This window comes from Nuphar pumila, chromosome 13, assembly GCF_984573655.1.
Source record: "Nuphar pumila chromosome 13, dmNupPumi1.hap1.1, whole genome shotgun sequence".
NCBI lineage: Eukaryota > Viridiplantae > Streptophyta > Magnoliopsida > Nymphaeales > Nymphaeaceae > Nuphar > Nuphar pumila.
Window position 1 is genome coordinate 20,060,730 of NC_143261.1, and position 22,067 is coordinate 20,082,796.

Genomic DNA, 22,067 nt, shown 5'->3' on the forward strand with positions numbered 1-22,067 from the left:
TTTCCCAGCTGGTAACCAGATTTTTTGTCATTCAAGATTGATTTGATTTGTTGCTCAACTTTTCTTCCTCTTCTCTCACACAAACTGACAAGCAACACACTAATCTCAAAATCAGTCCAACCTAGGGATGGCAGTGGACCGGGGCGGAGGTGGGGGACAAGGTCTCCACCCCCGCCCTATCTCAAAATTCTGCCTTCCATTCCCGCCTTCATTCTCACACGAGTTTTGATTTTACCTCCATCCCTGCATGGGTTTTGATTTTAACATCCATCATCGCCTTCACCCCCGTTTCGTGTCCTCCATTCCCTGTCCAAACGAGGTGAGGCGGAGCGGGGTCCCATTTCTTCTCGGTCCACTGCCATCCCTAAAGGCATTTTAGTTTTTTTTACTAACGGAGATCGGGGACGGGGTGGAGGAAAGCATAAGTCCATCACCCCCTCCATCCCACACAGGTTTTGATTTTAACCTTCATCCCCGTCTCCATCCCTGTTTGATGCCTTCCATCCCCAGTCCAAACGAAACGAGGCAGAGCGGGGCCCTTTTTTTCCCGGTCCATTCCCATCTCTAGTCCAACTGGTACGAGGAGTGACAATCCCGGATCAAGTCATATGTTATATGATGGGATTTATGATATACCAATCCTAACTATCGATAAATTGCTGTTAGCGGTTCTGAGATTTGAAGCTTAGTATGAACGATCAAGATTGGCATATGATAGAGCTGATCACGCGCTTAGTATGAACGATCAAGATTGGCATATGATAGAGCTGATCACGCACACACGTGCGCAGAGTAAGAGCACACAATCACATGCAGAGGCAGAGGGAAAGATTCGAGACCAGCAATTTTTATTTTCGGGAAGCCCACTGCCCTCATTGTTGTCATAAACTCTTTGTTACAGTTTGGGATTGGACTGAGTTTATTGACTGAATCCGTGCCCACAATAAACTTAAAAAATAGCTAAGCAGTGATTTCAGTGATCACGAATTTGGTTAAGAATACTGAACCCAATTAGTAATTGGATTTGGATTTGGTTTAAGAATTTCATGACCAAATCTGATTCTGGCAGGTCTCTGAATCTGATTACATGTATTTTTTCAGATTCGGTATTAACTCTTTTCCATCCAAATCTGAATCCAAGTCGGATTAGCCAAATATTCTATCAGTTGGATTTAGTATTGGCTTACATCTGACCCAAATCCAATCTATTTATATCCTACCTAAATACCCTAATATTATCAGACTCCCATTGTCTCTGGTTTCAAAACACAGCCTCATAATCAATCATAATTAGATCTTGTAGGTTTACTTAATCTTGGTTCAATATACTAGGTCCTTACTGCATACCTGACCCATTGAGAATGGTAAACTATGGAATTGAATGTCGGTATTGCTAAAAACTCAGAAGGATGTAAACTGAGTTCCCATAGTGGTGGGCACAGACCAAGTAGGTTAGTCTTAGGTTGGACACGCAAGAGTCTATCAAGTTTGGGTGAAACAACATCCAAGCCAGCCACATGAGACTGGGTATTGCCAAGTAAGTGAAAAGATCAGGTGCAATATGATTGAACAAATATTTGTGCATTAAGCACCTGATCACCCTTCATCTTGGGGACAGGGCCTGTCAGGTGTGGGGCTCAAGACTTGACGGAGAGCAATCGGTTGCTTAATGCACAATTTTTTGTGCAATCATATTGCACCCGATCCGGACTGCGAGCCACTTGTAGCTCGGATGGTAAAGAGCTCATTCAAACTCGTGAAATAGACTCATCAAGCTGAACATGAACAATGAGTGTTCGGCTCAGGTTGACTTGTATAAGCTCATTATTTAGTAATAAATATATTTTAAAAATAGTTTTATATTTTGGATAGATAGTTAAAGTGTTTCGCTTGCAAATTTAGTAAGTTTATGGTTAAAATTTTATTGCTTACATCATTGAAACAATGTATTTTTTTTGTAAATGAGTTAGTTTGAGCTTAACTCAATAGGTGCAGTGGTCAAATTTTATTATTTTCAACTTTGAAAAATGTATTTCTTTTGTAAACAAGACAGCTCAAACTTAGCTCTTTTAACTCGCCTTTCCATGAACTTGAGCTTGGCTCAACTCACCACAAAAAAGAGTCGAGCATAAACGCTTTCTGTTCGATTCGTTCGGCTCATTTACCAGCCCTACTTGCACTTACTTTTTTTTTTTTCGGTTTGATTTAAGGAACATTGACATCACCACCATCTATTCAAACATAAATCACATTATTATTATTATTTTGCTCTCATAAAAAATGAACAAAATGAGCAAAGGAACAATGACATCATAGATGTATTCAACAAATTTTATTTGCTAAGAAACACACCTTGAATCACACTTTTTCAATGTAAAAATATAATTTTTTTCATTCTTGAAAATTTGGCACATTGTAAAAAGTTTATTTTTTATGCCCTTGAAAAACCTGCTTACATGTTGCAAATACATGATCTGAATGCTGTTTTCTACTAACAGACTATGTAGATCACATTTATAAGGTTAGATCCACAAAAGTTTTGCAAAAACGTTAAAAAAATGGTGTTCTCATATACAAACGACTGTAGAAAACATTTTATCCTATATATGGGTAAATAGTTGCTACTATCTACAGTATGTACAATCTAGTTGGAAAATCATAGGTGCAAGTTGTACCAATATATTCCTGCTTCTTGCAGTGTTTTCTTCCAGGATTGAAACATCATTCCCTGTTTACCATTATTCACATTACTCCTAGTTCTTTGTTAGAGTTTGTGTTTTGGCTGATGACTTTCTGTTATGGTGAGTTTTCTGGTTACCAACAGGGAGCATTCATCCAAGGATTCGTGAAGAGCTTGTCAAATCTGTATACTTCAGAAATGACAATGAGGTGGCTCAGCTCTGCAAGGACATGGGGTGCAACCAAATGAGGAAGAAGAGTTGGTATGATGAATTGTTCTTTCCCTATGGTCCTATGGATTACACTGGTCTTTAAGAAATTTGGGAGTAAGACTGTTACACACGCGCAACCTGCGCTTAAAGCCTCTTAAACTCTGAATAATCATAGATAGATTCACATGTGATCCGCTGCCTGCTTTCTTGAACAAAAAAAAGTCTGATTAGAGGATTTGTTATCCAGCGAATATCTTTTTTGTACTTCATGTCATGATTTGTTACATCTAACATTATGCATGTGATGCACATGTTTTTAGTAAGAATCAACTATTGGATCACTGAAATCTGACCTGTGTATAGGTTTTTCTGCAATACCAAAGGGGAAAAACATGGATCCAAGTGTCGATTCTCATTAAATCCACCAAGCTGAACACATCCCCAATATTAAATCGACTCAAAACCACTTGCATCATGAGATTCCAACTAAACTGTAGGTACAATCGACTGTAGCAAATACAACATCCTTCCATAATTGCTTTTACCGACCTACTACCGGAACGACAACATCCCAGCATGTTTACTACGAGTCTTCTTACCCAGGAAAAGGAAAAAGGAGGGTACTCCCTTGGCATTCTCAAAAGTAAGGATGGGTTTGGACGAATTATCCCATGGATAGAGCAGGTAGGAAAAGGCTACAAAATTCCCACCACAACATTCCCCTTGGGATTTTTCCGGAACGTTGTGCGACCGCTAGAAGATATTGCCATCATTCCCTCGAAAACCCCGTCTATAGCAATAGCATTAGGAACCAAGTAAGCGATAGCCTGGTGAAGAACGGTTATCACACAGATAGGAGATATCCTTGGATGGATGATAGCAGCAGCAGCAGCAGCAGCAGCAAAGCAAGTTGGGTGGCTGACGAGTGATGACGATGCTGCTTCTCCCTCCTCCCCTCCCCAACCTTTTCTCATCCCCTCCCCTTCCTTTTCTTTCCTTGCAGCATCCACCTTCTCCTCCTCCCAGTCGATTCCCTCTTCTTCTCTCGGCTGTTTCAGCAACCACCGCCGTTAGATTTACTCCCACACCCATCTCCACGGACCCCAATTCCTTGTACTCTCGCCGCTGGGACTTCGACCCCCTCCTCAGTTACCTCGACTCCACTGCCGGCAGCAACAGCAGCGATGGCAAGCTCGACGCCACGGAGGCTCGGCTGGTGGCGGAGTACAGGGGTGTCCCAGCCTCCCTGTGGCACTCCATCCTGAAATCCCTCTGCTCCTCGTCGCGCCTCTCGTCGGCGTCGGCCCTCGTCACCTGGATCCGCAGGCACAACCTCTGCTTCTCCTACCACCTCCTCTACTCCATCCTCATCCACTCCCTCAGCAAGTCGCAGAAGCTCTATGAGGCCTTCCTTCTCTCCCACCACCTCGAACCCATGAGTCCCCTCACCTACAATGCCCTCATTGGCGCCTGCGCCCGCAACGACGACCTCGAGAAGGCCCTCCACCTGCTCTCGGAGATGCGGCGCCTGGGCATCCACTCCGACCCCGTCAATTACAGCGTCATCGTCCAGGCCTGCGTCCGCGCCGCGGTCGATCCCCGCGTCCTCGATCGCCTCTGCGACGAACTCCAGGACGACGGCGTCGAGCCGGATGCTCGCCTCTGCAACGACCTCGTCCTCGCCTTCAGCAAGGCCGGCGATCCCGATCGGGCCCTCTTCTTCCTCTCCAGGATTCAGGGCCAGGGGCTCAGCCCCAAGACCTCCGCCTGCGTCGCCCTCATCTCCGCCCTCGGCAATTCCGGCCGCACCACCGAGGCGGAGGCCATCTTCCACGAGATCGGCGAGAGCGGCCTGCAACCCAAGTCCCGAGCTTTCAACGCCCTGCTCAAGGGGTTCGTGAAGAGGGGGCTCCTCGACGACGCCGAGCGCATCGTCTCTGAGATGGAGAAGGCCGGGATCGCCCCCGACGAGCACACCTACAGCCTCCTGCTCGACCTCTACGCCGCCACCGGCCGCCAGGAGACCGCCCGGATCCTCCTGGATGAGATGGAGGCCAGCAACGTCCGCCCCAATTCCTACGTCTTCAGCCGGCTGCTCGCGAGCTACCGCGACACCGGCGAGTGGCAGAGGGCGTTCGAGGTGTTCAGGGAGATGCGGAGGGCGGGCGTCTCCCCTGATCGCCACTTCTACAATGTCATGATCGACACCTTCGGCAGGCACAATTGCCTCCAGCACGCCGTCCATACCTTCGAAAGGATGCGCTCTGAGGGAATTCAGCCTGATAACGTCACCTGGAACACGCTGATCCATTGCCACTGCAAGGCCGGTCAGCACGACCGCTCCTTCGAGCTGTTCCAAGAGATGAGGAACAGCGGGTGCGCGCCTTGCACTACCACTTACAACATATTGATCAATTCGTTGGGGGAGCAGGGGAAGTGGGACGAATTGGAGGGGATGCTCGGTCAGATGAGGAGCGAAGGGTTGTTGCCCAACATCGTCACCTACACCACCCTGGTCGATGTTTATGGTCAGTCGGGCCGCTTCAAGGATGCCATTGAGTGCTTGGAAGTCATGAAGGCGACCGGCCTGAAGCCGTCCCCCAGCATGTACCATGCTCTGGTCAATGCATATGCACAGAAGGTAGGTGAACGAGCTATTCTCCTTTCTGCTTTCAGTCTGAGCTATTCTCCAACTTGCTGATAAAGATGCTATGTTTTGCCCATCATGGTGAACATCTTTTGTTTTAAGCAGCCGGATTGCCATTTCATAATGAAGCCTCCTTGAACAGTTATTTGCTAGCCCTTCTGCAATTTAATCCTTCATTTAGCACTCTCCCTGGTGAATTCTTTGATTTGGAATGTTTGCCACACTTGGTTTTCTGATTTTAATCAACTTATGGGATGTTTGAGGGTGTGAGAGTATGCTGTGTGCATAATGTGACAGGAGAGGGATACAGTACGCAACCATTCTGGTGTTTTAGTGAGGTTGAATGCTTTGCAAACACCTACTTAATCTGCATGAAATAATTCAGAGAAATGGCTGTCTGTGTCTGCTACTTTCATTTTGTGCCCTGTTATTACTTAAGTCTGTTGAGCAGATGTTATTAGCCATTCAACCAAATTAATAATTAGGCAGTGTAACATGGACGATTGTTGATAACCATGTACTGTTATTTGATGTTTATGTATATTTACTGAAACAAGGAATTGCTTCTTGTACAAATGAATGCTGATACATTTTATTTCTTTTGTTACTGTTAACAGGGTTTCTCTGAGCAAGCTGTAAATGCATTTAGGGTCATGAGAGCTGATGGTATACGACCAAATGTTTTAGTCCTTAACTTGTTGATAAATGCATTTGGTGAGGACAAGCGGGATCAGGATGCATTTTCAGTGTTGGAATACATGAAGGAAAATGTAATACTAAGCTATTTGGGTTCTCTGGCATCACTATGTACTTTTTTTCTTATTTGGTTATGATGGGTTTACAAAATCTTCACACTTTTGCTTGCTTGATATTAAAAGCGTGTTTGTAAGCTTATTTTGTTGGATGATGCTATTTCTGTTATCTGGTTGGGCCTCATTTTCTTGTGGTTAGAAAGATTGCTCATTCTGTATGTCTTTTCTTCTTGTAGGGTCTTAAGCCAGATGTTGTGACATATACAACCCTTATGAAAACTCTAATCCGTGTTGAAAAATTTGATAAGGTAGTATTCCCCGACCAATTAATCTTTCTTATCAAGTATAAATGGTTGAACTCCTAGTTGCCTGTCTTAAACAAGCATAGACTAGAACAAGATATTAAATATTTGCTTCTCTTTGTTGTCACAATGTCTTAACTCTTAAGCTCCTGTTGTGATTTGCTTCTCAATTAAGCAAAATTCTTGCCTTGCCTTTTGTTTCTCCTTCAATGATGTCTCTGTTAGTGTATCATAAATAATCTTGGATAGGTGAGCACTGGGCATGGTTGTTTGCATCATCTGTATTTACATCATTCTCTCTGTGTGTGCATGTGCATGTGCCAGTGTGCACAAGCATGCATGCATGTGCATGTGAGTGTGTGCATGTGTATCTCCTGGCCTTAACGTGCACCTTTTCTGAAAAAATCATCCATGTTGTACCCTGCACCTGTAACGGCATCCATGTGACAAGCCATTAGCCTGATTATATTTTATATTTCCCCATTGAATTGTTTCAGGTTCCCAGTGTCTATGAGGAGATGGTTTTGTCTGGATGCACACCTGATAAAAAAGCTAAGGCAATGTTGCGGTCAGCACTTCGGTATATGAAACAGACACTGTTTAACAGCTGATAAACACCACATACACAGCTTCAAAATGTGCGTCTTGAGCAACTTTTTCATCTGCTATCTGAGATGAAAAAATATTGGCTTCTCATGAATTATTGGTAATTCTTCCTTTATTAATCTCTCTCTCTATTATAAACAGTCAAATGTGTGCATGCATGCAGATATGTGTGTAAAAATATCTTCAAGAAGATAAAGTCCAAACAAGACTTGATTAACCTAACCCACTATATTCACAACGGAAAATATGTGCACAAAGGCACAAAATAACACTCACAAGAAGAGCACAACTGTACAAAGGCATAAAAAGTATGTATTATTGAGAGAGATATCTTTACAAAAAGCTTATTTGTACGAGGGGATTCATCCCCCCTTTATAAGCTAAAGGGGGGCTTGGGCCGTTGGAGCTAGTCCAATGGTTGGTCAACCCAGTCAAACCTCAAAAGAAAGAAAATAAAATAGAAAAATAAAAAAGAAAACAAATACAAAAGGTAACCTATATATATAGTTAAATACAGAGTTACCGGAAGCGCCTAGGTAAAAGGGGAAGCGCGAAACGTCGCGCTTCCGAAGCGTGAGGGGAAGCGTCCCCCTTTTTTGGGAAGCGCGCTTCCCAAGCGCGCTTCCCCCTCGCTTCCGCATTTTTTCTATTTTTTCGCTTCCCCCTCGCTTCCTAGGTCGCTTCCGGTTCGCTTCCTAGGTCGCTTCCGAGACAGTTCAGAATTTTCTTCTAAGTAGTCCCACGCTTCCCCGCTTCCTAAATTTTTGAAAGTGCCTCGCTTCCCGCTCCCGCTTCCCGTATCGCTTCCCGTTTCCGCTTCCTCGACTGGTAACTCTGGTTAAATATATATGTATTTACATAAAATCTATAATAATTTTAACACCCCCCTTCAAACTTACCATCTATGTCACATGGGTGCGGGTGCGACACGGGTGCGGCGCAATTCCAAAAAATTTGGACACGGGGACTCGGCTATATATATATATTAAAAACTATATATTATAAATATATATATTTTAAATATTATAATTATATATATATATAACAATAAATTAACACATAAAGATTGTAAATTTTAAAGCAAAAAAAAAGCAATTCTTAACAACACAAACTTACCAAAATATAACACATAAAGAAGCTTGTGAGTGTGATAAACAACAAAACTTATCATAAATCTGCCTCATCGTCTGAATTAGAAGGAAGAACAGGATCGAGGTAGTCCATGTTGAGAGTATGTAAATTATGTTCTCCCTCCAAGTCAAAATCTTCTGGATTTACATCCCAATTCTTGGATGGTCCACAACTGCATCAAAAAATCACTATATTAGTATCTAACTTAAAACTTTGAATACAAATATGAAATATTTAAATACAAACTTTGAATACAAAGAAAAAAAAGTACCTATACTCTTCTTTGGTGCGGCGAGAAATTAATCGTAGATTTGAGTGAACATATACCAAATCCTCTGCTCTTTTACTAGTGAGTTTGTTTCTTTTAATGTTGTGAATTTTAGCATATGTACTTCAATTTCTTTCACAACAAGATGATGTAGCAGGTTGGGATAACAACTTCATTGCAAGACGTTGCAGATTTGGTGTCTCTGATCCATATGTTGCCCACCAATTAAGGGGATCTTCCTCGTCCCTTGCCACAAGTGCTGCTAAAGAATCAAATCTTCCAGTAGAAAACTTGCCAAACTCACTATTTACAACCTTAAACATGTGAGGATCATTAAAAACTCTTCCCAAATATATCATTCTATTTCTTGATATCTCAGGATCTTCATTTGGAGAAACACGACCAACACCTGCTGTCAACCATTTTTTTGCATAGTATTTTGGATTGAGAGAGTGTGCCATGCAATGCAAAGGTGTATTGCTTTTATCCCATCTTCTCACTAAAACTGAATGTACATGATTGTAAAATTCTGAATCATCAAGTGCAATATCTTTCTTCTCATGTTTAAAAATGATACTTTGAACTTTTTCAATCATATTGTCCCACATTTCATAAATTCTATGAAGCATGGGTACATCTCTGTCAACTTCTCTCAGCATTTCCCAAATAGGCTCTGTAAATTCAACAAAATATGTAATTTTATCCCACCAAAAATCATCACAGATGCATTTTTTGATAGCTTGAGCCTTGACATCATCTTCAGTACGATAAAAATCCCAATCTTGATCAGCCACCATCATCATCAATGCATTCTTGAGTTGCTTAATTCTTTTTATCATAACAATTAGAGAAGCAAAACGAGTTTCAACAACTTTCAGTAACTTGAGATCAGAATGCCTATTAAATATAGAAAGGGCATGATGATGGTTTACAACAAAATTTCTAATATTTCGAACATCATGCTCTATTTCCTCAATCCATAAGCACATTTCATGTGCATGTGCATCATCTTTTGATGGATTGCATATACTCTTAAGTGCCAAATTTAAACTGTGTGCTGCACAAGGAGTCCAAAAAATATGTGAATATGTATCTTCACTTGCCAAATTCATTCCTGCACGACTGCAAACTGGAGCATTGTCAGTAATGATTTGCACCACACTTTCTTCACCCACTTCTTTTATCACTTCAACAAATAATCTCTTTAAATATTCAGCATCTTTATACTCTCCAGATGCATCAACCGTCTTCAAAAAGATTGGCCCATTTAGTGAGTAAGCAATGAAGTTTATCAGTGGTCGCCTTTGTATATCAGTCCACCCATCAGAAACAATCGACACTCCATGTCGTTTCCATGCAAATTTTTGGGTCTCTAGCAAGTCTTCAATTCTATTTTTTTCCTCTGCAAGAATGACTGTTCTTAGTTTTTTTGAACTAGGAGGCACATAACCACTCAAATTGCAATTAGCCAAAGATGTAATCATATCTTTCCAGTATGGACTTCTAGCTACATTAAAAGGAATTGAGCTTGAGTAAAAGAATCGACCAATCTTTTTATCAATTTCTGCTCTTGCCATGTTTTTGAATGACGCTTGTATTGTTTTATTGCTTTCCATCTTTCTTTTCTTTAAAAGCTCTTCTTGTGTATCACTAGCAGTAGGAAAAGACAAATTAATCGAATCGCTTTTCATCTCTGCAATTTTCTTCTTTTTAGCTTCCTCTTGTTCTTTTTTTAATTGCTTTAACATGTCTTTGTCAACCCCAGAACGTGCCCTAATTCCTTGACCACGAATATGCAAAAGATGTGCTTTCACACGCGTATAAGAACCTGTGAAAACAGTCTTACATAGATTACAATGAAACTGCACATTCCCACCACCACCACTACTAGCTTTTATCCCTTTTGTCACAAGCCTCCAAAGTGGTTGAGAAACATCTAATTCAAGGTTAGAACTTGAACCAAATGTATTGACACTACCGCTAGAACTCGCCATTATATCTGACAAGTGAAAACTGAAAAGAAAATAATTAAATAAGTAAATAAAATAAAGTTAATAAAACAGGGAATATTGGAGGGGCCGAGCCCCTCTTCTACGAGCAGAGGGTGCAGGGAGGGGGGCCGAGCCCCTCCTCTGCGAGCAGAGGGTGCAGGGAGGGGCCGAGCCCCTCCCCTGCGAGCAGAGGGTGCAGGGAGGGGAGCCGAACCCCTCTTCTGCGAGCAGAGGGTGCAGGGAGGGGGGCCAAGCCCCTCCTCTGCGGGCAGAGGGTGCAGGGAGGGGGGCCGAGCCCCTCCCCTGCGAGCAGAGGGTGCAGGGAGGGGGGCCGAGCCCCTCCTCTGCGAGCAGAGGGTGCAGGGAGGGGGGCCGAGCCCATCCCCTGCGAGCAGAGGGTGCTGGGAGGGGGGCCAAGCCCCTCCTCTGCGAGCAGAGGGTGCAGGGAGGGGGGCCGAGCCCCTCTCCTGCGAACCAAGGGTGCAGGGAGGGGGGCCGAGCCCCTCCCCTGCGAGCAGAGGGTGCAGGGAGGGGGGCCGAGCCCCTCTTCTGCGAGCAGAGGGTGCAGGGAGGGGGCCGAGCCCCTCCTCTGCGAGCCGAGGGTGCAGGGAGGGGGGCCGAGCCCCTCCCCTGCGAGCAGAGGGTGCAGGGAGGGGGGCCGAGCCCCTCTTCTGCGTGCAAAGGGTGCAGGGAGGGGGGCCGAGCCCCTCCTCTGCGAGCAGAGGGTGCAGGGAGGGGCCGAGCCCCTCCCCTGCGAGTAGAGGGTGCAGGGAGGGGGCCCGAGCCCCTCCCCTACGAGCAGAGGGTGCAGGGAGGGGGGCCGAGCCCCTCTTCTGCGTGCAAGGAGGGAGGCTACGAGCAGAGGGTGCAGGAGGGTCGACATACCTGACAGAGGGGGAGACGGTGGCTGCCTGTCGTCGGAGTTCGGATCGCCGGCGTTGTTGCAGGAGAAAGCTGCAGGGGCTGAGGAGGGAGAGGCAAAATCGAGAGGGTAAGCCCCTCTCCCTGTCGATAAACCCCTTTTAGGGTTCGGCTGCCAAAAAAAAATTGGATCTGGGTCGGGTTTGGACCCGACCCGACCCGGATCCAAAACAAAATTTAAAACTCGAACTGGACAATTTTGGACTCGGTCAAAGTTGACCGAGTCCAAAATGTGGACGGACTCGGCCCGGACTCGTTGACCGAGTCCGACTCGGCGTTGACCGAGTCCGGGCCGAGTCCAAAGCCGCACCCGAGTCCGCACCCGAGTCCGTGCGTGTCGACGCGGGTGCGACAACCCTTTAGCAGAGTCCGTGTGACATAGCTTACCATGCAACGACCGAAAGTTTGCCAATAAGAAAATTGAATATAGGAGAACAGAGTACCTTAGTAAAAAAGTTAGCCAGTTGATACTCTGATGTTACATAAGGTAGATGTATAACTTTCTTCAGATATTCTTCTCTGACATAGTGGCAGTCCATCTTGATATGTTTCGTATGCTCATGAAAAGTGTGATTCTTAGCAATATATATTGCACTCTTGTTATCACAATATAACTTCATGGGTCCTCGAACATGAACCCATATCTTTCAACAACTGGCAAATCAAAAAAATCTCCATGGTTGTAGTTGTTATGGCTCGGTATTCGGCTTCAGTAGATGACATAGACACATTTTGTTGCTTCTTGCATCTCCAAAAAATTAATGATTCACCTAAGAACACACAAAAGCCAGTGGTGGAGTGACGGTTATATGGATCACCTCCCGATTAGAGTCGTTATAAGCAATTAGTCTTAACTCAGAAGATGAAGATAAAAATACTTTTTTATTTATGGATTCCTAAATATATCTAATAATTTGAAGAATTGCAATCATATGAACTGATGTATGTGCATGCTGAAATTGACTTGCAACATGTACAACATGTGAAATATCAGGTCGAGTGATGCTAAGATACATAAAAAATTCAACAAGTTGTCTGTATGGAGTGAGATCTTTTAGAAGAACTCCTTCATTAATCTTTAACTTTGTTTCTACCACTTCAGGGGTTTCACAAATAATTCCTGACCTGTCAATAATTTCAAATGCAAGTTTAGTTTGAGATAAGAAATAACCCCTGTGTGAGTAGACAACTTTTATGACTAAAAAATGTCAAAAAACCTAAGTCAGACATTTCAAAATTTTCTTTTAATATAGACTTGATACTCTTAATCCCTTAAGCAACATCACCTGTAATTAACATATCATCAATATATAATAATAAAATCACGATTCCTGCATTGGATTTTTTGACAAACAAAGCAGTGTCAGTATAACATGAAGTAAAACCATTTTCTATCATTAAGTTATTAAACCTATCGTACCAAGCCTTGAGAGCTTATTTCAAACCATAAAGAGCTTTTCGCAGACGAAAAACTTTATCTTTAGGAACAACCATACCTAAAGGAACATCCATATAGACTTCTTTATTTAGGTCACCATTTAGAAAGACATTTTTAACATCCATTTGATATATGTTACATTTTTTAATTGAGGCAATAGTAATAAGACACCTAACAGTGAACATACGTGCAACGAGAGTAAAAGTTTCATCGTAGTCTATTCCATATTTTTGACTATACCCTTTGGCAACTAGATTGACTTATACCTTTCAAGAGATCTATCAATCTTGGTTTTGACCTTGAAAACTCACCTACATCCTATTGTCTTCTTTCTACTAGGTAGATCTTGAAAATTTCAAGTTTTAGCCTTTCTAAGAGCTTTAAGTTCATTATCCATGGCTTCCCTCCATTCTACAATTTTCTTGGCTTTTTCAAAGTTTTTAGCTTTTACATATAAATGAATGACACTAAGACAAGCTCTATGTTTGGGTGAAAAAGATTCATATGATATAAATCTAGAAGACATTTTTCTAGCTCTTTCGGTCCTACGAGAATTTAGATTATTTGTGGAGGTAGGCTCACTAGTTTCACTATGTTTCTCAATCACACTTCTAAAAGTGTTTCTATCTCTATGTGTATATATGATAGGATCAATAGATGTTCCTACTTCAGTAGGTTGTTCAAAAGATTGATAAGGAGGGTTATTATTCTCTTCTATATTTTATCATCACTAAGAGCATTATATAGTATTTCATCATCACTAGAAACATCATCATTTCTAGATAACAACTCAAACAAAAAAGAGTAATTCATATTATCTCTATGAGGTTCACATTCTTCAAAACCACTAACATTTTCTAAAAAGGTTACGTTTTTAGAAACATATAATTTATCATTTTTAATATCATAACATCTAAAACCTTTTTGTGTTTCGGAATATTCAAGAAATGCACAAGGAATGACTTTTGATGAGAGTTTATCATTTAGGTCCAGCAAGAACAAAACATTTGCATCCTAAAACTCTTAATCTATTGTAGTCGGGTTCGTTTTGATATAAAATTTCAAAAGGTGAGATCTTATTTAAATTTTTTGAAGGAAGACTATTTATAAGATAAATGGATGTAAGAGCCGCTTTGGCCCAAAATCTTTTAGAAATATTTTGAGAAATAAGCAAAGTTCTAGTGATTTTAATTATGTGTCTATGTTTTCTTTTGGTTAGACCATTTTGTTGAGGTGTTTTGGGACATGATTTTTGATGATCAATTCCATTGGTTTTAAGATAATTTTTAAAATTATTTGAAAGATATTCACCTCCAGAGTTGATTATAAGTATTTTTAAGTTTTCATTAAATTGATTTTTGATTAACATATGATAGGCCTTAAAAGATGCAAAAATCTCATGTTTATGCTTAAGAAAATAAATCTAACAATATCTAGAGTAATCATCAACAAAAATAACATAATATGCAAATCCTCTTTTAGATATGACGGGTGTCGGTCCCTATACATTCGAATGTACAAGTTCGAATGGTTTGGTTGTGAACACAGTTCTTTGTTCAAAAGGCAAACTTCTCATTTTCCCAAGAATACAATCATTACAAGTGAAGTCAATTTTACAAAGATCTTTAACAAAAATGTAAATAGGAAAGCTTAATGACATTGGGATTCTAAGTCTTTTATGCCAAACATTTATATCTTTATGTTGGGTAAGATTACAAAAAGAGTGTTTTGAAACTTGTAGAAACTCCATGTAGTATAGATCTCTTTTTTTAGAGCCTTTCTCAATCAACTTCCTGGACCGGTGATCCTGTACTCAACATTTATTTGATGAGAACTTAACATCACACCCATGGTCTGAGAGTTGAGAGACTGAAAGCAAGTTTAAATTTAATTTTGGTATAAATATAACTTTGAGAATGAAAAAATCTTGTTTTTTAAAATTTTAAGTCCTTTGATTTCAAAAGAAGCACCATTCACGGTTGAAATAAAAGAAGGTAATACATTTTTTGTGTATTCGGAAATGGCAAAAATATTTGGAGTCACGGGAAAAGAAGCATCCGAATCTAAAAGCCAAAGAGTCTTATCGGGAGGAGAAGAAGTTGATATAGCGGCACCGAAGATTGATCCTTTGAAGAGAGGTTGAAAGTCCTCTATGACTTTACTCAATAATAATGCTTCATTGTTGAAAGTAGATGGATTCTTCTCTTTGTGTAATTGGAATGTGGTTGACATGGCTACCTTCTTCCACTTTGGATAAACCGGCTTAATATGTCCCTGTTTTTTGCAAAAATGACATAATTTTTTCATACTCTATTCCTTGGTTCCATCTTCTTTTTTGGCCACTTTCTTCCCTTACTCATTGATTTTGATTTTGAAATTTGTTGAAATGAGGAGGCTTATAGGTTTTTAGATTATTTCTTGGTCTAGAAACGACATAGGCTCCTTCATTCTCATCCTTGGTTGAAGTCATAACTAAAACGCTTTGATTGGATTTATTCATTCTTATTCGAGTTTCTTCCCTACTTAGCTTAGTGAGAACATCTTCTAGGGGTGGAGAAGTGAAAGAAGATAAAAGACAAGATCTTATTTGTTCAAACTCGGGTCTAAGCTTATTTAAGAAATTGAAAAAATGATCTTTTTATAATTACTATATTCACAACGGAAAATATGTGCACAAAGGCACAAAATAACACTCACAAGAAAAACACAAATGCACAAAGGCATAAAAAGTCTGTATTATTGAGAGAGAGAGAGCTTTACAAAAAAACTAATTTTGTATAAGGGGATTCATCCCCTATTTATAAACTAAAAGGGGGCCCAACGGCTGGTCAACCCAGTCAAACCTCAAAAGAAAGAAAATAAAAAAGAAAAATACAAAAGAAAAGGAAAAATAAAAAAGAAAAAAATACAAAAGGTAACCTATACATATATAAACATACTATCATATACAAGGTATATGAAAAGTATATGCACACACACACACATAAAAATATACTATCATATACAAGGTATATGAAAAGTATATGTACACAGTACACACACACACACACACACACACACACACACACACACACACACACACACATATATATATATATATATAAAGTCTATAATAATTTTAACAATGTGTTCATGTGTTTGTCCACATAAAAAGCAGTCAGTGTGTGTGTGTGTCAAGCCGTTTATACTTTAGATATCCAAAATCAAAGAGTTCCAAATAATTATCACTGTGTCTGTCACATGCTTTTTGTTGACTTGCATGTTTAAAAATTTGATCTTGGTAAGATCTCTTATTCCGTACCAAAAAAAAATAAAGGCAATCCAATATAAGATCGTCATGTACATGTACACTGTCTTAAACTACTAACTACTAAGGGTCCAAGATGTCTAATCCAAGGCTGAGTCAAATATATGTAAAAGGGTTCTAATTTAGTTCCATGTCCTATAATGTGTATTTGAATTGGATCAATCATCCAACCAGCACTCACTCAGTCTTGTTCAAAAGTTTATATTGGAAAAATGACATTTCTATGGCTCAAGCAAGGGGTTTTTCAATGAGTGGTTTGCTAGCAGGAACTAGATCTGACTTTGAGGTGCAAACGTTAAGTCCAATACTGGCACCACATAATAGGACATGCCTTATTGCAGTATTATGAAAGTGTTTAATCATTAATGCCTAATCAGCTAGCCATTTATTTGCTACATGGCACATTACTAGCTTGTGTCTGCTTCAGCCATGTCAAAGGTTTATTTTTTTGTGCTATAATGTGCTATATCCTTCATAATTTGTAAGGTATGAATTTGCTATAATATGATCAATCGTGATTTCCTTAATCTTATCCATATCTCCAAATTCAAATCTTTTATGTACCCTCTTATATTTACTCATCACACATGAGTGGAGGATGTGATAAAACTTCTAGAGCATTACTAGATACTAGATGGAGGTGCTGTAGAAGTGAAGGCGCATTAGCATAATAAGACAACCAACTGATACTTGCCTTTTACTTTGGACACTAATCTAAGGTAATTTTGATACCCAAAATAGGATTTCTATAGCTTGACATGGTCATATGCATGTCAACCACAACCTCGACTATGCCTTAGTCTTGATGGTGAGTCCTATGGAGTATTGTGGCAAGACAAATATGTAAAGCTGAAATTGAGAGACTTCATAACATAGCTCAGTTTGCACTCAGGTTCTTTGGCTTAACGTATTCAGTGGTTCCTTTAAATTTATATAGTGACAGAATCAGTTATCTTTTGGATTTCATTTGGTTGGGAGAAAAAAAGTCTTTGACAACTTGAAACCACTTTTCAGCAAGAAATTGGTGCTTCATGAATTGTAATAAGCAGACCTTACAGAAAGATTGCATGATCTCAGTAAGAAAACTTCTGGATATTTTTTTCTACCTTGTTAGTGGTTATATATATTCCTCTGTGGTAGCTTTGCAAGTATTTCCGTATAAACTATGGTACCAGGACATGTCATTTTACCCTCCGTACCCGTGTCGACACGTGTGTCCCCATGTCGACACCGGGACATGCCATTTTACCCTCTGAACAACAAGTTTGTATTTAATTTATAATTTGTAATTATATTTTCAGTAATATGATATATATTTTAGATATAGTATATATATTTAGATTATATTTAGTTTATTTTGTATCTATGTGAATATATATATATATATATATATATATATATATATATATATATATATATATATATATATATAACGTGTCCCTGTACCCACATTTTTTGGAATTGCTGTGTCATACCCTCCATACCCGTACCTGTACTCATACCCAGGTGACATAGCATATAAGCTATAATGTTAGCTTGCGTATGGTAGTCACTTTGATGGTTTACTTTTGAACATTTTTCATTTCTTTTCTTTTCTTTTTTCTAGTTTAGTTTTGGAATCTAATAGTTATTCAGATCAGAGCAAAATATTATGATCATTCTAAGACCCGACAGTGAATTGGTTTTTGCATCACAGTGAGAGTAGCTGAACACTATTTGATAGCACAGGATTCAGCTCCACCATGAAGTTATGTGCTTGGGAGAAAGTTTGAAGACACATAGATAAGTGGCTGCTCTTATGAGTTAGCTTTCATTTTGACTGTACTTTAGGTCCAGTGCATTTGGAGCATTTGAGATCATCTATCACCCTCCAGCACTTGCAGATGGTTGGTGAAGAGCTCTTTTCTTCATTTCTATGCTACTGTTACTCTTTGACACTAAGTTCTGTGCATATTACATGATCAGCTAAAAACAGAGACGCATTACTTTTAGCGATGCAAAACGAAGCAGTATTTAGCAGAGGTTATGATTATAGGAGGCAGAAGTGCATTAAATACTTTGCTGGTTAAAGCGCTGCCTATAGTAGTGCTTAATAGGGTGGCAGTCGTGTGCCTCCTGAAAATATTTGCATCATTGCTTTGTACAGATTGAGGTTTGTGTTAAGAGAAAATGATCATGATGCTATGTGCAGCAAAAGCATCAGTATGGTAACAGACTTGTAGCTGAGTGATATTTGTCAATTTGTTTTTGTATTTATTTTCTTACTGTTTTCCTAATGAAAGTTGGAATCCAGGAAAAGTTGCTAAGGTGCATTGCGAAGATTTGTGAATTTCCATAGTTTTCCATTCTTTGGTTATGATTTTATGAATCAGGACAGCAAACTTGAAATTCGTGAAGTTCTTTTCGTTTTAGCATGAGGGTTTGCGAATGGACTGAGTTTTATCATCCTTTTTTGGTGGGCTTCTTTTTTCCTTTTATTTTCTTCTGTTAAGTTGGTGGCTATGCACTATTCAGCATGATTTTGGCAGTCCTTGCGCAAATTCTGGTTGCTTCTTCGAAGGTTGAACAATAAAGGTTATTTTAATGCGAGTAAAGTTTTGTCTGGTACTTGGAAAACTGATTTTGACTCGAATTGTCTGAATTGATCATAATTGGTCTGCTTGAAGCAGAATCGGCCAAACATTGTTTTTTTTTTTTAAATTATTTTTCTGATTGTTTTTGCATTTTTTCTGATTTTTTTAATAAGAAAATCTGTAAAACACCCTTTTTGCTTAATGCAGCAAACCCTTCTCTCACTCACCCGACACTCACCGTCGTGAGTTACCGGTGACTGAGTGAATCAAGGAAGAGGGAGAGAGACAAAAATAAGGAGAAGAGAAGAGGGAGCGAGAGAAGAGACAAAATACACACCGGTCTGATCAGCGGTGTCTGCTTGCCGCTTGTAGAGAAGCTTTGGTAGGGTTTCAGGGTTTCAACTTTCAATCTCATTTTTTGCTTTTTGAAAGAACCGTGGAGTAACTGAAAAAAAAAAAGCATAAAAAGTGTTACAAAAATGTCGGTGATATATCGTGATATTTACTAAATCTTGTGATATTTTTGCAAGAAATTATCATAAAAAAATCTCACAAGTTTTTCTATATCTCACAAGATTTAGCCATTTAAAACTTTTGGACTAAATCTCGCATTTTTTTGCGATATTTTTGTAAATATCATGATATTTGTCACCATGTTATCAAGACCAATCTTTTCAATACAGAAAATTGAGCCACTAATATGCACGTGCTTGGAGGTATCAATTCATCACTCGTGCACGCCTCACAAACATAATGTTAAAATTGTTTTAAAGGAAAATAAATGGTTTTAGAGATTATTCAAGATGTTTTTCTCCAATTCATCACTTTAAAGCTCTTCATTGTCACCAAAGAAGCAACTCCACAAATGTCAAAAGATTCAAGATGGTGTATCTTCAATCTTCTGTTTTTGGTATTTCTATGTTTTTCTAGGAATTAATCACTTTTTTTATAAATTACCATTCTGTGTAGATGATTTGATTTTCATAACATTTAACAGTTGCAGATAATGCTATTGGTTTCCCTGGTACAGATTTGTGTTTGTAAAGTAAGCACCATTGCTGCAAGTTTTAAAGTTATATGATCCCTATCAACAAAACTGGCAGTATGGCATTATTTACATTCATAATGTCACTCCAAGGGTATGAATGGCACTGGCTGAGCTTCTCTAAAATCTCTGCAACTTTCCTCTAGAAGTCCAGTAAACTGGTAGATTTTGCTCATAAAATAAAATAAATTACCTTTCTCAGCTGGAAGATGGCCCATGGTTATCTTGTATAACTGGAGCACCTCAACCAAGATAAATATGACCCATGAAACTAACGTTTGTGTCAGAGAGAGAGAGAGAGAGAGAGAGAGAGAGAGAGAGAGAGAGAGAGAGAGAAGGGGAAATATAGCTATGAATGGCTTACAAGAAATAAAAAACAGTCAACCCAGTCGTTGCATGGGCTTACACTTTGACATTCTAGAACAGAAGATAAGTACAATAAAAGAGAACAAAAATATGATAGTAAGTTTAAAAATCTTGCTCTAGTCTTCCATATCAACTATTTACTCGCGTTTCCCTCGTTTTTAAGCTGGTCTTCTTGTATCCATCAGTTTTCGTCTATTTTCCTTGTTTTATTGAAATGGTAAAAAGGATCATGTTTCTACACACATCAATGCTGCATGATTTAATGTTTTAATTAACTTGTTACCGTCCAAGGTGATCCGATCCAATTAGAAAACTGCCGAGTCTAAAAGAATTTCCACTGCAGCTCTCTCCCTCTCTCTCCATTCTAATCTCCTTCTACAAGCCACCAATTGTCCCTATTTCTGCATGTTTTCATGATATGACCACCTTTTGGAGGCAACCAGCCACTAAACTATGTGCAGTACTCGTATGCTCCTTTGTCTTATGCTTCTTCCACTGCCATTCCCAGTACGTTAATGCCCTCAGTACCTCTTTTTTCACAAATTCTCATTTTTCTTGTAAATGTGATCTCTATAGTTTCTTTAGTAGAAAATAGGTTTTAAATAATTTGCTCCGCAAAACATAGGTTAGTTTTTCAAGGGATTTAAAAATCAATGGCCCACAATGTACTAAAATTTCATAATTCATAAAATTTTATTTTTACATTGAAAAAATGATCCATCATGTACAAAACACATCTATGTGGTCAGATTGAGTGGATATAACTTGCACCTGCAATTTTCTAACTTATTGTATATATATATATATATATATATATATATATATATAGAGAGAGAGAGAGAGAGAGAGAGAGAGAGAGAGAGAGAGAGAGAGAGTTTTAGCTGCCAGCTAACTAGTCCTTTGAAGGTTTTTTTCTCATGTTATCCTTAAATCTGATGTGTTGTACGAATCGACAGTCTAGGATCATCCGATACACAGGTAGGATTTTAGGTCTAAAAATTGACAGTCTACGATTTTCATAAATGTTCAAGGCTTAAAAATCATATTTTTATCTAAAAAACATGATCCAAGTGTTGTTCCCTAGTAAATTGACCATGTCAAACCAATATGTATGGTCATATTTAAGGAAAACACGGAAACACCCCCCCCCCCTTCAAAAACCAGGTTAGCTGCGTGGTTAGCATCTCTCTCTCTCTCTCTCTCTCTATATATATATATATATATATATATATATATATATATATAAAGTTTTTTTAAATTGCCGTGTCACACCCCCAGCACCAGCACTTATGTGACAGGGGTGCACCCCATGCCTACTAAACAATTCATCTACAGTTGGTCGGCCTATAAAGGTTCTGGTATTGTGCACCATGTTACTGGTGATCTAGATAAGTTTTTCCATGCATCATCTTCTCCTTTTTCAGTTCATAATCAGCTCTCACCTAGGCAGAGAGGGCATATGTGCCTTTTTTCTTTACTTTTTCAATGGAAGGAGGGGAGGGTTGGTGTACAATCGTATTTGCCCTCTCTCTCTCTCATTTTTTCAATGGAAGGAGGTGAGTCTGTCTGTCTCTCTTCCTCTCCCCCCCCCCCCCCCTCAACTGAGAAAGTAATTATATAACTTTGAAACAAATTATGTAGCTGTGAAAAAAACTAATATCAGGACTAAAAAAAAACTATAAAAAAGTAACAAAAAAACTGATTATATAACTGAGAAACTAAGAAAACTAATTATATAATTGAGAATTAAAAAAGTAAAAAACACTGACTATATAACTATGTAGCTTTGAAAAAATCATAACATTATTCTTCTGCCAAAAAAACTACAC

The 22,067-nt window shown here is 39.4% G+C and overlaps 1 protein-coding gene across 3 annotated transcripts; it reads left to right on the top strand.

The window, feature by feature from the left end:
* The first annotated feature begins 3,616 nt into the window (after window positions 1-3,616).
* On the top strand, window positions 3,617-19,401 carry LOC149818012 (uncharacterized). 3 transcript variants are annotated; one of them, XM_089984312.1, is made up of 5 exons: window positions 3,617-5,532; window positions 6,156-6,308; window positions 6,527-6,598; window positions 7,090-7,298; window positions 17,951-18,552. In XM_089984312.1, exons 1-4 carry the CDS (start codon window positions 3,820-3,822, stop codon window positions 7,201-7,203), a joined length of 2,052 nt encoding a protein of 683 aa, XP_089840438.1. In that variant the 5' UTR covers window positions 3,617-3,819; the 3' UTR covers window positions 7,204-7,298; window positions 17,951-18,552. The 3 variants fall into 3 exon arrangements, with proteins under 3 accessions (XP_089840438.1, XP_089840439.1, XP_089840440.1); XM_089984313.1 differs by lacking the exon at window positions 17,951-18,552 and adding an exon at window positions 19,035-19,401 and having other exon boundaries at window positions 3,691-5,532; XM_089984314.1 differs by lacking the exon at window positions 7,090-7,298 and having other exon boundaries at window positions 3,691-5,532; window positions 17,951-18,011.
* The last annotated feature ends 2,666 nt before the right edge of the window (window positions 19,402-22,067 follow it).

What these genes read in the sequence shown, in the direction of transcription:
- LOC149818012 (XM_089984312.1), top strand. Translation starts at nt 3,820, where the DNA reads ATGACGATGCTGCTTCTCCCTCCTCCCCTCCCCAACCTTTTCTCATCC. An exon ending in TCAATGCATATGCACAGAAG is followed by an intron (nt 5,533 to 6,155) that starts GTAGGTGAACGA and finishes TACTGTTAACAG; the next exon opens with GGTTTCTCTGAGCAAGCTGT. An exon ending in GTGTTGAAAAATTTGATAAG is followed by an intron (nt 6,599 to 7,089) that starts GTAGTATTCCCC and finishes GAATTGTTTCAG; the next exon opens with GTTCCCAGTGTCTATGAGGA.